The sequence below is a fragment of the Tupaia chinensis genome, unplaced genomic scaffold (genome assembly GCF_000334495.1).
Source record: "Tupaia chinensis unplaced genomic scaffold, TupChi_1.0 Scaffold000377_2, whole genome shotgun sequence".
NCBI classification, from domain to species: Eukaryota; Metazoa; Chordata; class Mammalia; order Scandentia; family Tupaiidae; genus Tupaia; species Tupaia belangeri.
This window is the reverse complement of record NW_006159876.1, coordinates 1,712,148-1,727,532: the sequence shown is the minus strand read 5'-3', so window position 1 is coordinate 1,727,532 and position 15,385 is coordinate 1,712,148. Positions and strand designations below refer to the sequence as shown.

The window sequence follows — 15,385 nt, the reverse complement described above, 5'->3', positions numbered from 1 at the left end:
GTGTTTGCACATCCAGGAAGTCCCCGTTGGAGTTCTTTTGGAAATGTCTGCTTTGCTGGAAACCGCAGAGCAGGCGTGGGCATTTGGAACGGATTCAGGATGGCTTTTACCCTCCTCCGAAGGCCACCGCGCCATTTGCTTCCGGTCGTCTGTCCTTGGCGCCCCTGGGTGAGAGCGGGATGCCCTTGAGAAGACTCGGACTTCTGTGTAACTGTGCCAGATCTACAAAACTCCCCGCTCTGGAATTCACTGATTTATGACCCCGGTATTTTAACGAGCATGATCTGTAGAAAGAAAACAATCAGTATCTAGTGCTGGGACATCTGCCTCCCGTGTAGACAGCTGTACGCGTGCAGACATTAAGGCAGGGACGCTCTCCACTCTGATTACGGAAGGAGCTGCCCGCCCGCATCTTTGGCACAAAATGAAAGTATAAATTCTCCCGATGGTCTCTCGTTTCATTCGGCAAACCTGCCCGTCTCCCACCACTCCATTGAAAAATCAAGTCCAAAGGACATGTGTTTTCTTTTGTTTTTAGTTTTCAATTAAAGAGCTTTCATCAGCATATGCAGTGTTCTCAACCAGCAATATTTCTCTAATTGGAAAGAAAGAAACCTATTACCAGTAATAATAATTATGGCTACTTCCACTTAATGGTGATTTTAAAGCTGCGTGGTTTCTGCTATAAAATATCGCATAATCTTGAGAGCAGTCGTATGTATTTACTTGATGTCACTCTTACATATTTTAATATAATTTCCCTTAAAGCAGTTTTCCAACGTTAAAAATATTTTTAAAACACCAGCCACTTGCTGCTGTAAGTACTTTTTTAATATCATTCCCAAAACATGAATATATACGTCTTTCTTTAAAGCACCCTGGATTATTTCATTTTAATCGTTCCTCTCGCAGATGTCGAAGTACTTCGGGGTGTAGTGTAAGCAACTCTTTCCGAGAGAGATCGCAGACTGCCGCAGACAGGGCGAACCCGGGGCGGCCCGGCCGGGTGTTTATGACAGCAGTTCGGTCTGGCGGAGGGGGCAGTTTTCCTGCTTTTGTGTATGTGCAAAGTTCAATTAAGAATTTCAAGAAGCACTTCATCTTTATCTATTGAAATCCCCAGCATGCAGCGCGACAGGGTGAGCCCGGGAAGAAAACCAGGGCCCCCTGTGGCGAGGGGAAAAAAGCAACAGCAGTTTAAGCTCCGCAAAGTTGAAAGGGAACGAAGCTCTCCAGCGTTAGTGGTCGGGGGCAAAGCAGTTGTGCGAGCTTCGGGGAGGAGGCACGACATATGTGACTCAGCTGGACAAAACGCTTCTGGAGTGAGAGCGACTGCGAGGCCCGCGCGTGGGTGCGAGGTGGAGGCCCAGATGATGAGGCGGCCTCCTCGAGAACAGAGAACAGCGAGTGGATAATGCTACGTAAGTATGGAATTATATACCGCGTTTTCACCATTCTGCTTAATGAGAGCCGCCACCGCCGCGAATCACTTGCCACACAGCCGAAATGGGCCATTAGCTATCAAGGGAAAATTGTCTTTGCCGCTTTCAGCAGATGGAGCAAATATTTTACAAAGCAATTTTACATACCAACAACATTTGTGTGCCTTGGTAATGTCGACTGTTTTACATTATGTTACCTGCTACAGCAGCATAATTTTCCATCTCATCGAAGGCAAAGTTGGCATTTCTGATTTTTAAATTCTCAATTAACAATTAAACATGGAGTATTAAAGCAGTCCTTAAACTTTAAGTAGGTGTGGGAAGTAGTTATGGCCTGCTGAAGACACGTTCGTTTTTCCTTTATCCTCTCAGCATATTTTTGCACTCTAAAGAGAGACTGTTTCTAATGGTCTTAATGGAGAGCAGTGAATGAAAAACTTCACTACTGGTTGCAGAACGCGAGTAACCAGTGCATAGGGTGATCGGAGCATTGGCTGGCTTAAGATGCCCATTATGGGTGGTGGGTGCACGGTCTGGCCCACCCGTTTGTATCCATTTGAAACGTTTTAAGCTTCAAGTAACAGAAAGCTCAACACAAAATGGCTTTAAAAATGAAAGGAAAGCCCGGCCTGGTGGAGCAGGTGGTTGCCGCGTACTCAACTGCCGTGCGGGATGTCACGTGCCCGCCTCGTGGCAGCTACAGCGCAGATTGCACTGTACTGTGGCACGCTGGGCGAAGCGAGTTCCGATCCCAGCTGGGCTGCTTCTTGGCTGTGTGACATGAAGTGGGGATGGTCACGTCTACCTCCGACAATGGCTATGAGATAATGTGTCAACCCCCCAGCCTGTGCCTGCCACGTAACAAGCTTTCAAGAAGTGAGAGCTGGGGGACCAGCAGTTAGCGTAATGGCTATGTCGCTGGACTCCCACGTAGTCGACCGCGGTTCGAGTCCTGGACCCGGTGGCTTAAACTCACGCCGGGCGCGTGTGCATGCGTGCCCAAGATCCCGAGAGGAGAATGGAGGAGAAGGGATTGCGGCGTGGCCATCCCCCCTGGGGGGTGATTTCCTGCTTTCTATCTCTCTGTCTCGGGGCGCGCGCCACGCGCAAAAGAAAAAAAAAAAAAAAAAAAAAAAAAAAAAAAAAAAACCTCTCCAAAAAAAAACAAGTGAGAGCTGGGACCATTGGATGGTGTAATTGTTACATCGCTGGACCCTCAAGTAGTCAACCACAGTTCAAATCCTGGACCCAGCAGCTTAAAAAGAATCCACGGCTGGCGAGTGCCCCAGATCCCAAGAGGAGACTAGAGGAGAAGGGACTGCAGTGTGGCTCTCTCCCCTGGGAGGTTATTTCTTGCTTTCTTTCACTCTGACAAGTACATGCTCCCTATGGCAAAAATCTCCCCCTCTCCTCCCCCCACAAAAAAGAACTGAGAGCTATTTTACTTACAAAATGATCACGCTGGTAAAAATTTATCCCTGCTCAGCAAAGCACCTCTTCTAAATTCACCCGCAAACTTGGAATGCCTCCTCTCTCCATTTCTCTACCACTGCTGGTTCAAATCCTGAGCAGCTTTCCCGGCGCTCGTACCGCACCCTGTGGAGGAGACAGCTGGGATGGAGAGCTCTCAGCCAGGAGTCTGAAGGCAGCGCAGGGGTCCACCAGCTCCCTGTGAACCGGGAGGAGCCCCCAACCCTCTAGGTACATGAGGCGCTTGTCCCACATAGTACACAGGGCCCCTCTCCACAGTGACAGTCTTGCTTAGGCTTTTAGGTCGCTGGCTTACCCTTTTGACCTTAAGCCGCTCACTCTCCTTTCCTCTGGTTAGGGGTGTCAGAATCCTCTATAAGGCACAACCACCTGGGAGGCTCCTTGGCTTCCCTTTGAGCACCACGCATGCCTGACATGGGAGATTGGAGGTGATTAACCAAGAAGTTATTTTACTTAATTCACTGCTCCAGACTCAGCAGAGAATCTGCTAGAATAAAATAGGTGTTTTGGTAGGATTGATATTAAGAGTTTTCTAGCTTGTAGTCCTTCCTCTTCCTCTCTCATCCTCTCAAATACACACATGCACATGCACCCCCGCACACGCGCACCTGAAATTTACTCGGCTGGGGAAGCCGGCTCTCGAGAGTTGGAGGTAGCTGTCCTCATTGAGGGCAATTTTAAATTGCATATGCTAGTGGCTTCCCCCGGAGATACCCTGCATTTCTTTCAGTCAGATATCTCTTCCTTCAAATGTATACTTTCTTGATAGAAAAAGAGAGCTGAGAGGCAACGTGGAAGCTCTAGGATCATTGGTCAGGCCAAGAAGCCCTGAGACTCCCGCAGATACCCTGGAACCTTCCAAAGTCATGGCTTTGTGGAGCATACTCAGGGGTAAATGTGCACAGTGCACAGAGGGTGAGCAGGCCTAGTCGTGGCAAGAAGGGCTTGACATTTCTCCCGATCAGGAATTCCCTGGAGCTCTCAATCTCAATAGGGTGCAATTCTGACTTTTCCAAACAGCAAAGTATCTTTTTCTACCATTTGTTTCTCATTCACAAGGCCCTCTGCACGCTTTGCCCTCCCTGCCCCCTAGAGTCCCTAACTGCTCTGCTCCGTGTGGATGGCGGCTTCTCTGGGACACAGGCGTGGCTGTCATCACCGTACATCGCCCAGCAGGGTGGAGGGGCGGCAATCACTGCTCGAGGAGCAGTGTACCTTCTGGGCATGGAGGCTGGAATGACCCGTCTCAGTTCTCTGCAAGGCAGCAAAGGGAATCAAGATGGTCTGAGGGCCCTATAGCAAACATACAAGTTATGTACATGTTGTATAAACGTGTTCACACACACGTATGTAATAAAATTAATTTTAAAAAAGACAATCTTAGACCCTGTTTTAAAAACAGTGAAGGTCTAGGTGTGGCTTTGCAATGCTTGAACTGGTGAAATCTTCGGCCAGTCGTATGGAGGTGAGGCAGGTCCTTTCCCGCCCTCTCCCTATAGCCTGGCTATCTGCAATGACTCAGGCAGGATATTGCTAACTTTCACTAGTTAAGCATTAGCCTCATCTCTTGCGAGGGAGTAAAAGATTCTGTTCTTGTGTGCGTGTGTGCCTAAGATCCTGAGAGGAGAATGGAGGAGGGATTGCGGTGTGGCCATCCACCCTCCCCCCAACCCCGGGGGGTGATTTCTCGCTGTCTCTCTGTCTCTTTCTGTCTTTCTGGCGAGCGCACACACCCTATAGCAGAAACATCTCAAAAAAAGAAAAAAAAGATTTTCATTCTGTGAGACCCACTGTGAAGTCGAAGTTAGAAGTAAAAGGCTGATCTTCCTAAGATTTCATCTATGAAGATGGACAAACCCCAAGACTAAGTGCAGTTGAGTACTTGGGTTCTCTTATGTCTCAGTGACAAGCCAGGTGCTCTTCCACGAGCCTCTGCATTTGGGGTAACTCAGCTACCCACTTGTAAAGCAGGGAAATAGGGCCATGTAGCCACCACCACCACCACCCACCGAGTGTCGCTTACGTAAGGACTGAATGAGCCTGCCATAAGAGAGGGCGTTTTGCAAATACTGTTCTCATCGTTCCCAGGAACAGGGGTGTCCCTGGGGTGTGTGCACGTGTGTGTGTGCACGTGTGTGTGTGTGTGTGTGTGTGTGGAGGGAGTTCTGAACAGAACCGGCCTGTGTGGCTCCAGAGCTTGCCTTATCAGCATCTGCCTCACTGCAGGGATAGGTCTGAACTGCGTAGAAGTCATCGCTAGAGAACAGTCCGAGGGCATGACCTGACACGGACAGGCCCTGTGTGGCCTGGGCCCTCGTTGCTACCAAGGAAGAGGTTGTTCTTAGTTTGGTTGTGCACTGCTGAGGACCCGAGCTCCGGGTCTGAGCTCTGGCCTGACCCTCCAGTTCCCAAGCAGCTCCTGTGTCCCCAGTAGAAACTGTGCTGCCATGGCTTGTTCAGGAAGAAAAGAGTAAAATTAAGGTCTTACACAGAATGTCGTTTTGCTGTCCTTACTGGAATGTAAGCTGCTGCTTCTGTTGTATCTTTTTTTTTTTTTTTAATAGGAATGAAGGAACAATTCTCTTTCCATTGGCATTAAGGCCATTCCTACTATAATCCTTGTACTCCCATCAGATGCCTTCAAAATAAAGAACTTCAGCAGTTAATCCCACCTCCTACCACCCAAGTCTTGTCCTTTCAAGTTCACCGCAGCCCCCGGCTGCCCGAGTGCCGCAGCATCCTTACTGAGCATCACCCACCAGTGCCTTCAGCTGCGCACATTTCATGGGGGGACACGGTTCATCCCCCGGATTCCTGCACGTCTTTCCTCCAGGAAATGTGCCCTTGCTGTGGCTTTGTGCACGGTGGAAACACTGCAGCGGGGCAGTACGGCGGGCCCTGTAAGCAGCGGCCTTGACGGCGGCCTGCGCGGTGTACAGATGCCTCATGCAAGCCGCAGCCCTACGCACTGATTACTGGCCCTCACGTGGCACGTTGCATCCGAGGTGACACTCCACAGACATCACCCCATACATCTTCCCGATGCCCCTCAGAGGCAGGGGTCCCTTACACCACCCGGGCAGAACTGACGATTCTGGAGTAGTCACCCCCAGGGGGTTCGCAGGCAGTGAGGAGGGCTCACATTTTCTCTCTGTTCTGTGATTGGAGCTGTTCAGGACCGCGTCCCTTTGTTTACCATCACCATGCTTCCTTCTGCAGACCTTTCATGTTTCCCGGGCTGGGAGACGGGCCTCAAAGCCAGTGTCCATGCCACACGGAACCCAAGGGAGCTGGAGAGCGAAGAGAAGGACAACTGTCTAGAGCAGCAGAGCAGGCGTGTGGGGGCGGTGTGGCTGGAACTGTCTCCAAAAGGAGTCGTCACGGGGAGGAAGAGGAGGGAGGAAGACGGGAAGGCAGTTTGGGAAAGGCTGGTTCCCGGGGAGGAGAGTAGTAAGGCCGTGTGAAAAGTCAGAGGGCCTAGCACACAAGAGTTGGGATCCATCCTCAAGCTAACTCTGAATGAGATGCAGATCTGATTGCAACATTGAGGTGGACAGCCCAGCAGATGGTGCCGTGGTTAATGCACTAGGTCACACATGACTGACTGTGCAGTTCGAGTCCTAGACCCAGCAGTTTGAAAACCATGCTGAGCACTCATGTGCATGCATGCCTAAAATCCTAAGAGGAGAATAGAAGAGAAGGGTGAGCATCCTTCATAAGGAGGTTTCTCCCTTTTCCTCTGTTTCTCTCCAGTGAACTCCGTGCCCTTTAGCAAACTTCAGCAAAAAAAAAAAAAAAAAGGTGAGTAAATAAAGATGGAGGTGGAAAGACTTCCTCCTGCTCTTCGCTGCATCTACTTCCCCATCAAAAAGTGAAATGCCTGAACACTTTTATTTCTCTAGAACAGTTAGTTACTTGAAAGCTTGATATTCTGTAATTTTGTGATATTTGGATGAGTGAATGCATGGTTTCTCCTTAGACTGTCTTTCTCCTGTGAATGGCCACATAGCAGTTAAGTGGGTAGATGGTTTACAGCCTTCAGAAGCAGAGCAGAAGAGGCCTTTTAATCAAGATAGAACAAAATAAAAGAAGTCTCCACCTTCTGGGATGAGGGCCTGGGCAGTGAGGTTTCCTTTTCTTGTTATTTCATTTTCCAGAGCAGGGTGAGACCTAAAGCCGGGCCCCACGTTGTCCAGCTTGGGGCACTCCATGAGTCAGAGCCACTTGGGATTACCTGATAGAGGAGAATGGCTTTAACAGAAACAAGTAGAAAACAAAAAGGACGATGGATCTGGGGCTCTGCTCAGAGAAGGAACGAGAAGACGGCTGGGCTTGCCCATTTCCTGAGCTCATTTGTGATTTGGATGCAGGAGATGGAGGAGGTGGGCTGGTTTACAGTATCGACCAGAGAAGAGGGCACAGAGAAGGGAGGGAAAAACCACTGCCCCCCTTTTTTTTTTTTAAGAGAAGTATTATGCTATAGGGTATGTGCATTCGCTAGAAAGGGAGAAATCACTCCCCCGGGTGGGGGGAGGGAGGATGGCCATACCACAGTCCCTTGTCCTCCATTCTCCTCTCAGGATCTTGGGCACGCACGCACACGTGCCCTGTGTAAGTTTCTAGCCACGGGGTCCAGGACTCGAACCACAGTCGACTACGTGGGAGTCCAGCACCGTAACCGCTACACCACCTGCTGGTCCAAGGCCATTGCTTTGACAACAGTTTTCCTTGCTTCCACATTCGGAGGCAGAAGCTCCCGGCATCCTACATGAGCGGCATCCCCAGCCTTCACCCCACCCCTCCGCCCTCCAACTGTCAGGGAGTCTCCGCTTCTCAGGGTGTTTCTGTTCTGTTTATCGAGCAGTTGCTAACCTAGCTGAAGAGACTTTCCCATCAGGATTTTCTGGTTATTTCCGAAATTATTCAGATTATGAATACCTGCCTAGAGTATACTCCTAGGTGTTTGTCTTACGTTGTGGAATTCCAGTGGACGCCGACCCAGAATCAACCAGATGTTTCAAGGAGCTGGGGGGAGTCACATAGGGAGTGGTCCGTTAATGTTAGAGAAACTGGAAATAAAAGGTATGTGGATGATTCTAAGATTCTTTCCAGCCCCATCCGCCAGAGCCGATTCTTCTAGAAGTCCCCCCCGGCCTCCTAAAGCAAGTGTTTTGGGTCCCATATTTTGAATATGAATACTGCCGTCCCAGGGTTTGTCCTCAGTGCGCTGCTCACTTCTGGTGGAAAGAAAGCTTCTTGGAAATGTTTAGATAATCTAAGAAAGTTGTAACTTATGACATCCAAAAAAGTATTTATTTTTTGTCCTGGCAAACCAGGATGTTGAAAGCAGACTTCTTATTCACTAGAAGGTTCCCTACTGTTTTCCTTTTGTCGGGAGGCTCTGTGGTCTTTGGGTTGCTCTGCTGATGGTAGGGATCGATCTTACATCTAGACAGATGAGCCTGGGATCTAGGGGGACTTCGGGCAGGTCGCGCTCCTCCTCACCTAACTCTCTCTCTCAGCCTGCTCCCGGCTAAGTCTCCCCTTTACAGCCCATAGGGCTTCAAAGATGAGTCCCAGATGCAGACACCACGAACGGGAGGGGACACACATTAACAAGATGGAGGTACCAAAGAACGACCCTGCCAATGCCATTTCTCCCAGGCTCAGCTGGGAGGGTCACCAAACTTTTAACATCCCAGTCTCAGGGCCAAGAGGTGGCGAAGTAGTTGGAACGCTCAACTCCCACATGGCTGATTGCAATTCAAGTCCCAGACCCAGCACTTGAGGGTTATGCCGGGCATGTGCGCATGTACACCCAAGGTCCCACGAGGAGAATGGAGGAGGAGAGATTGCAACATGACCATCCCCCTTTGGGTGATTTATCACTTCTCTCTCTCTCTCTCTCTTTTTCTGACAAGCGCACATGCCCTATGACCAAAAGAGTCCCTGTCTGAAGGGCCTTAGGGGCAAGTAGTTAACCCCACATTTGACATAAAGGAAAACCGAGGTGCACACTGGGGAGGTCCATTGCCTGAGGGCACTCTGCTGGTCAGACTCCTTTGGGTCTGAAACCTGGGTTCCCTGACGCCCAGACAGAGGGTGCCTCTTGGAGGCATGAGGCACAATCAGCTACAATTTTTAGGGGGCCAACTATGGAAACTGAAATGGCAGGAAAAATAGAGAAAATTTTCAAAATGGCTCTCTGACTCTGGGTAAGCAGTAACCACATTTTTTTTGCCTGTTGGAGGCCTGGTTTTTAATCACTCCACAAGCAGTTTTCATTTCTGTAGTAAAATTGCTTGTGGTTCTATTTAATTTGTTTCTGCAGGAGCCGGCTTTGGTGAAGATCTCCGAGGAGCTGGGGGGCATTTTAGCACAGCACGCACAGCCAGTCAATGAGAAACGGTTCCCGACGTGGAGGAAATTCCTCCAGACATTTCTCAGTCAAGGTAAATAAGACTGTAAAGTTTCTATCGAGAGTTCGTCTGCACAACCTTGGATTCTAGTTCGGGGTCAGCCTAGGTCGATCTAAGTACTTTGCATGTCCTGTGTTGCTTTAGAAAAGTGCTCCTCCAGTCCACTTAATTTCCTTTATAAACATCGCCCAAGTATTTATCTTGCACCCAACCTCTTAAGTAAATAGGAACCGAGCAGACTTTGTATAGCTCACGATTCCGGGCCTTTTTTTTCTGTTTCTTTTTCTGCAACACAGTCTTTTCTTGAGAGATGGGTTCTGGAATCGATGACCAGGGCCTCATCCCTGACCTTGGGCAGGGCTCTTAAGTGCTCAGAGACCCGGTTCCTTGTCTACCTGCCTCGCAGGTGGCTGGGAGCAGCCAATGGGATACAGCTACCCAAGTTTCTGTCACAGAGCACGATACAAAGTGGGTGTTTAATAACTGCTTGTTTCCGCCTTCCATCTCCTAGAGCAGAGGTCTCACTTCCAGTTCTGGAAGTAGAATTTCCAAGTAAGGGTCCTCTGCAGTCTAGGAACAAGGCCAGACTCCATTTCTTTCTCCCACCTCCTCCCACCTCACCCTCATTTTCTAACGACAGTGGGAGGTCCATGTGGGAAGGAATGGGGTGAATGGTGCCCATCCAGCCTCAGGTCCCCATGGTGGTGCTCCACAAAGGCACAGCGTCACAAAGGCCCTCGCTCTCCAGGAGGCTGCAGTTAAGGGAGATCCTCTCACACGCTTACCCACGTGGATGAGGAGGCGGCTTCCATAACAGGCCACAGACAGTACCTTTCCACTCTATTCCCTGCTGTCAAGTGATAAGGCCATGACGTAATAGCACTCACATATGATGATAAAGTGATAACATTATATCAGATGATAACAAAACAGCAATGGCACAGTGGTGACAATGGCAGTGATGTTGCATCGTAAACGCAGCCGGTCCTGATTATGTGCCAGGCACTATTCTAAGTGGGCCTGCATTAACTTACTTAATCCTCCCAACAAGCCTATGAGTGGATACCACCATCACCCTAATAGAGGAGGAAACCGAGGAACAAAAAGTTATTCATGGGGCCAGCAGGTAGCATCATGGTTGAGGTGCTGGACTCCACGTGGCTGTCCGCAGTTCAAATCCCAGACCTGGTGGCTTGAAAATCACACTGGGCCCATGTGCATGTGTGACCAGAGTCCCAGGAGGAGAATGGAGGAGAGGGGATTGTGGCGTGCTCATCCCCCTGGGGAATATTGTCTCTCTCTCTCTCTCTCTCTCTAAGCAGACTTCTTATTCACTAGAAGGTTCCCTACTGTTTTCCTTTTGTCGGGAGGCTCTGTGGTCTTTGGGTTGCTCTGCTGATGGTAGGGATCGATCTTACATCTAGACAGATGAGCCTGGGATCTAGGGGGACTTCGGGCAGGTCGCGCTCCTCCTCACCTAACTCTCTCTCTCAGCCTGCTCCCGGCTAAGTCTCCCCTTTACAGCCCATAGGGCTTCAAAGATGAGTCCCAGATGCAGACACCACGAACGGGAGGGGACACACATTAACAAGATGGAGGTACCAAAGAACGACCCTGCCAATGCCATTTCTCCCAGGCTCAGCTGGGAGGGTCACCAAACTTTTAACATCCCAGTCTCAGGGCCAAGAGGTGGCGAAGTAGTTGGAACGCTCAACTCCCACATGGCTGATTGCAATTCAAGTCCCAGACCCAGCACTTGAGGGTTATGCCGGGCATGTGCGCATGTACACCCAAGGTCCCACGAGGAGAATGGAGGAGGAGAGATTGCAACATGACCATCCCCCTTTGGGTGATTTATCACTTCTCTCTCTCTCTCTCTCTTTTTCTGACAAGCGCACATGCCCTATGACCAAAAGAGTCCCTGTCTGAAGGGCCTTAGGGGCAAGTAGTTAACCCCACATTTGACATAAAGGAAAACCGAGGTGCACACTGGGGAGGTCCATTGCCTGAGGGCACTCTGCTGGTCAGACTCCTTTGGGTCTGAAACCTGGGTTCCCTGACGCCCAGACAGAGGGTGCCTCTTGGAGGCATGAGGCACAATCAGCTACAATTTTTAGGGGGCCAACTATGGAAACTGAAATGGCAGGAAAAATAGAGAAAATTTTCAAAATGGCTCTCTGACTCTGGGTAAGCAGTAACCACATTTTTTTTGCCTGTTGGAGGCCTGGTTTTTAATCACTCCACAAGCAGTTTTCATTTCTGTAGTAAAATTGCTTGTGGTTCTATTTAATTTGTTTCTGCAGGAGCCGGCTTTGGTGAAGATCTCCGAGGAGCTGGGGGGCATTTTAGCACAGCACGCACAGCCAGTCAATGAGAAACGGTTCCCGACGTGGAGGAAATTCCTCCAGACGTTTCTCAGTCAAGGTAAATAAGACTGTAAAGTTTCTATCGAGAGTTCGTCTGCACAACCTTGGATTCTAGTTCGGGGTCAGCCTAGGTCGATCTAAGTACTTTGCATGTCCTGTGTTGCTTTAGAAAAGTGCTCCTCCAGTCCACTTAATTTCCTTTATAAACATCGCCCAAGTATTTATCTTGCACCCAACCTCTTAAGTAAATAGGAACCGAGCAGACTTTGTATAGCTCACGATTCCGGGCCTTTTTTTTCTGTTTCTTTTTCTGCAACACAGTCTTTTCTTGAGAGATGGGTTCTGGAATCGATGACCAGGGCCTCATCCCTGACCTTGGGCAGGGCTCTTAAGTGCTCAGAGACCCGGTTCCTTGTCTACCTGCCTCGCAGGTGGCTGGGAGCAGCCAATGGGATACAGCTACCCAAGTTTCTGTCACAGAGCACGATACAAAGTGGGTGTTTAATAACTGCTTGTTTCCGCCTTCCATCTCCTAGAGCAGAGGTCTCACTTCCAGTTCTGGAAGTAGAATTTCCAAGTAAGGGTCCTCTGCAGTCTAGGAACAAGGCCAGACTCCATTTCTTTCTCCCACCTCCTCCCACCTCACCCTCATTTTCTAACGACAGTGGGAGGTCCATGTGGGAAGGAATGGGGTGAATGGTGCCCATCCAGCCTCAGGTCCCCATGGTGGTGCTCCACAAAGGCACAGCGTCACAAAGGCCCTCGCTCTCCAGGAGGCTGCAGTTAAGGGAGATCCTCTCACACGCTTACCCACGTGGATGAGGAGGCGGCTTCCGTAACAGGCCACAGACAGTACCTTTCCACTCTATTCCCTGCTGTCAAGTGATAAGGCCATGACGTAATAGCACTCACATATGATGATAAAGTGATAACATTATATCAGATGATAACAAAACAGCAATGGCACAGTGGTGACAATGGCAGTGATGTTGCATCGTAAACGCAGCCGGTCCTGATTATGTGCCAGGCACTATTCTAAGTGGGCCTGCATTAACTTACTTAATCCTCCCAACAAGCCTATGAGTGGATACCACCATCACCCTAATAGAGGAGGAAACCGAGGAACAAAAAGTTATTCATGGGGCCAGCAGGTAGCATCATGGTTGAGGTGCTGGACTCCACGTGGCTGTCCGCAGTTCAAATCCCAGACCTGGTGGCTTGAAAATCACACTGGGCCCATGTGCATGTGTGACCAGAGTCCCAGGAGGAGAATGGAGGAGAGGGGATTGTGGCGTGCTCATCCCCCTGGGGAATATTGTCTCTCTCTCTCTCTCTCTCTCTGGTGAGTGCATATGCCTTATAGCAAAAATTTTTCCCTAAAAAGAAAAGTTAACTCACCCATTAACTCAGACACATAGGAGAGCCCATGCAGACCACCTCTGTGCTGCTCCGTGAGTCTTGGCCAGAGCCCGTGGGTATGCTCCTCGAGGAGCACATCTTAGCTGGTCTATTAGAGAGGGCAAGAAAGGACAGACTGTTGGCTGCTGGGTACACCAGGCAGGAGGTTGTGGCAGGCCCTCAGGGATGAATCGGCTAAACAAGGAGCTGGATTCCAGCCTTGTAGAATGCCCAACGGGAATTCCTTATGACCAAGGGGCCTACGTGACTTCCAGTACCCTCTCAGATCTAAAATTCTGTGACTGCAGATTTCCACATGTACTCACCCGTAGAAAAGTCAACCCCGTGCATAAATAGAAGAAAACAGAGCACCTACCATAAAAAAAAAAAAATGTTTAAAAATGAGGGGGGTTTTTTGTTTGTTTGTTTGTAAAGTTAGGAGGGGAAGACCACAAAGATCTCCTAGTCTATCCAGGGCAGGGTTTTAGAGCATTTCCAGATCTTCCAAGGCCAGCCTGCAAACCTTTCCACCATACCATTTGTTTTCATGTAAGTTTTGCAGATTGGAAAGGCTTTTCCCGCCACTCTGTCACCCATACTGTAGAAGCACACCCAAGGCTTCAGCTCTACCTCCTATTCATCCTCATCCTCGCTTCCCAGCCATGTTGGGAATGCCACGCTTCCTCACAGGACACAGAACAAGCTGTATTAAGCAGTTTTAGAGATGAAGAAACTGAGACTCAGAGATAGGAAGCGACTTGGGAAGAACACACAGTAAAGGAGTGAAGAATAGGAATGAGAGCCAGATCCTGCCACTTTAGCTCTTCCAGACCCTGATCCTCGTGAGTCAGGTGTCCCCACAGCCTCCGTCCGGCTCTGCGCCCAGTGCCTACCCCAGGCTCTACGCGCATGTGCACTGACTGACCCCGGCCTCTGTCCAGGTTCCTGACTCTAAGGTCCCCGACTTCCACCAACTGCCGCTGTCGCCTGTCCTTCCATTGCTGCTCTCTGATACGTGCCGTGGCCACAGAGCGTGCTACGGATTTGATTTCTGCATTGCCATAGATGACATCAAAGGCATCCATTGTTTAAAAAGAGGGATTAGCCGCTTTGAAAGGAGAAAATAGTGAAAGGTATGTCCGTGCTGCTGAGAGACAGTACAAGTAAACTGTTCTGAAATAAACATCTGAAGTAACCTTCCACTGAAGCACTACCAGTCGTGTGTGACTGCTGAAGCCACAGAGGTAACGGGGTCACAGAAGCTTGCGAGGTTTCCTGTTTCTGTGGGTTTTGTCGTGAGCTGCCTGTGGCCGCCATCTTGCGGAGCCGCGACAGCTGGCATCTAGGTGTGACACACCGAAGGCCTTACTAGACCCAGAGAGCATCCCACACTAGCCAGGTGCAAGAAGATCTATAGTAGGATTTGCACATCAGGAAGACAGAAAATCAGAACTGTGTCATTTTTGTGGACACTGATGAACTAGCCCACAAATTTAGCCAGCAAAATACTATCGCTATGCTTGGATGTCAGATTGGCCCCTATAACTTTTGATGTTCAGAGCAAAAGGTGAAATATGATAAGTTATAAAGCTCTTACTATCAGCAAAGAGAAAAGATAGCTAACTATTCCCCCCAAATCAGCAGTATCTCTTGGCTTTTTTTTTTCTTTTTTGAGAAATTTTTGCTATAGGGCACATGTGCTAGACAGAGAGACAGAAAGTGGGAAATAACCCCCCCCCCCCCAGAGAGGATGGCCACACCACAGTCCCTTCTCCATTCTCCTCTTGGGATTTTGGGCACACACGCACATACACCTAGCATAAGTTTCAAGTTGCCAGGACTGGGACCCAGACCTCCTTTGGCCATATGGGAGTACAGTGCCTTAACCACTACGCCCCCTGCTGGCCCTCTTGGCTCTCTCTATTTTTTTTTTTTACCGTTTTTTTTTTTTTTTCTCCTGCAACTTTATTTTTTTTATTACCTAACATTCATTCCCTGAGCATCATCACAACATACTAAATGTGGTTTCCCATCTAGGATAAACTGCATAGTGGCTTAATCAAGCATGTTATCATCAATAATATTCCATTTCTACTTTCATACATATGTATACATATATATATGTTTTTTATACTATGTTTGACCCTCTGCCCTTTCCCCCTCTCCCATTACACTATCTCTGCTATATACAGTTGTCTTCCAGAGGAGTTATTGAAAATGTGATACATGCAAGTAAAGGGAGAGGGGCCACGAGTTTAAAGTTTTTAAC

General features: G+C 49.1%; 1 protein-coding gene across 1 annotated transcript in view; it reads left to right on the top strand.

Annotated features, from left to right (window-relative positions):
- IQCH (IQ motif containing H) overlaps positions 1-15,385 on the top strand; it is a 284,969-nt gene that overhangs the window by 197,283 nt on the left and 72,301 nt on the right. Inside the window, exon 17 of the mRNA XM_027773807.1 lies at positions 9,265-9,385. Coding sequence (XP_027629608.1) covers positions 9,265-9,385 — 121 coding nt within the window. The remainder of the gene's footprint in view (positions 1-9,264; positions 9,386-15,385) is intronic.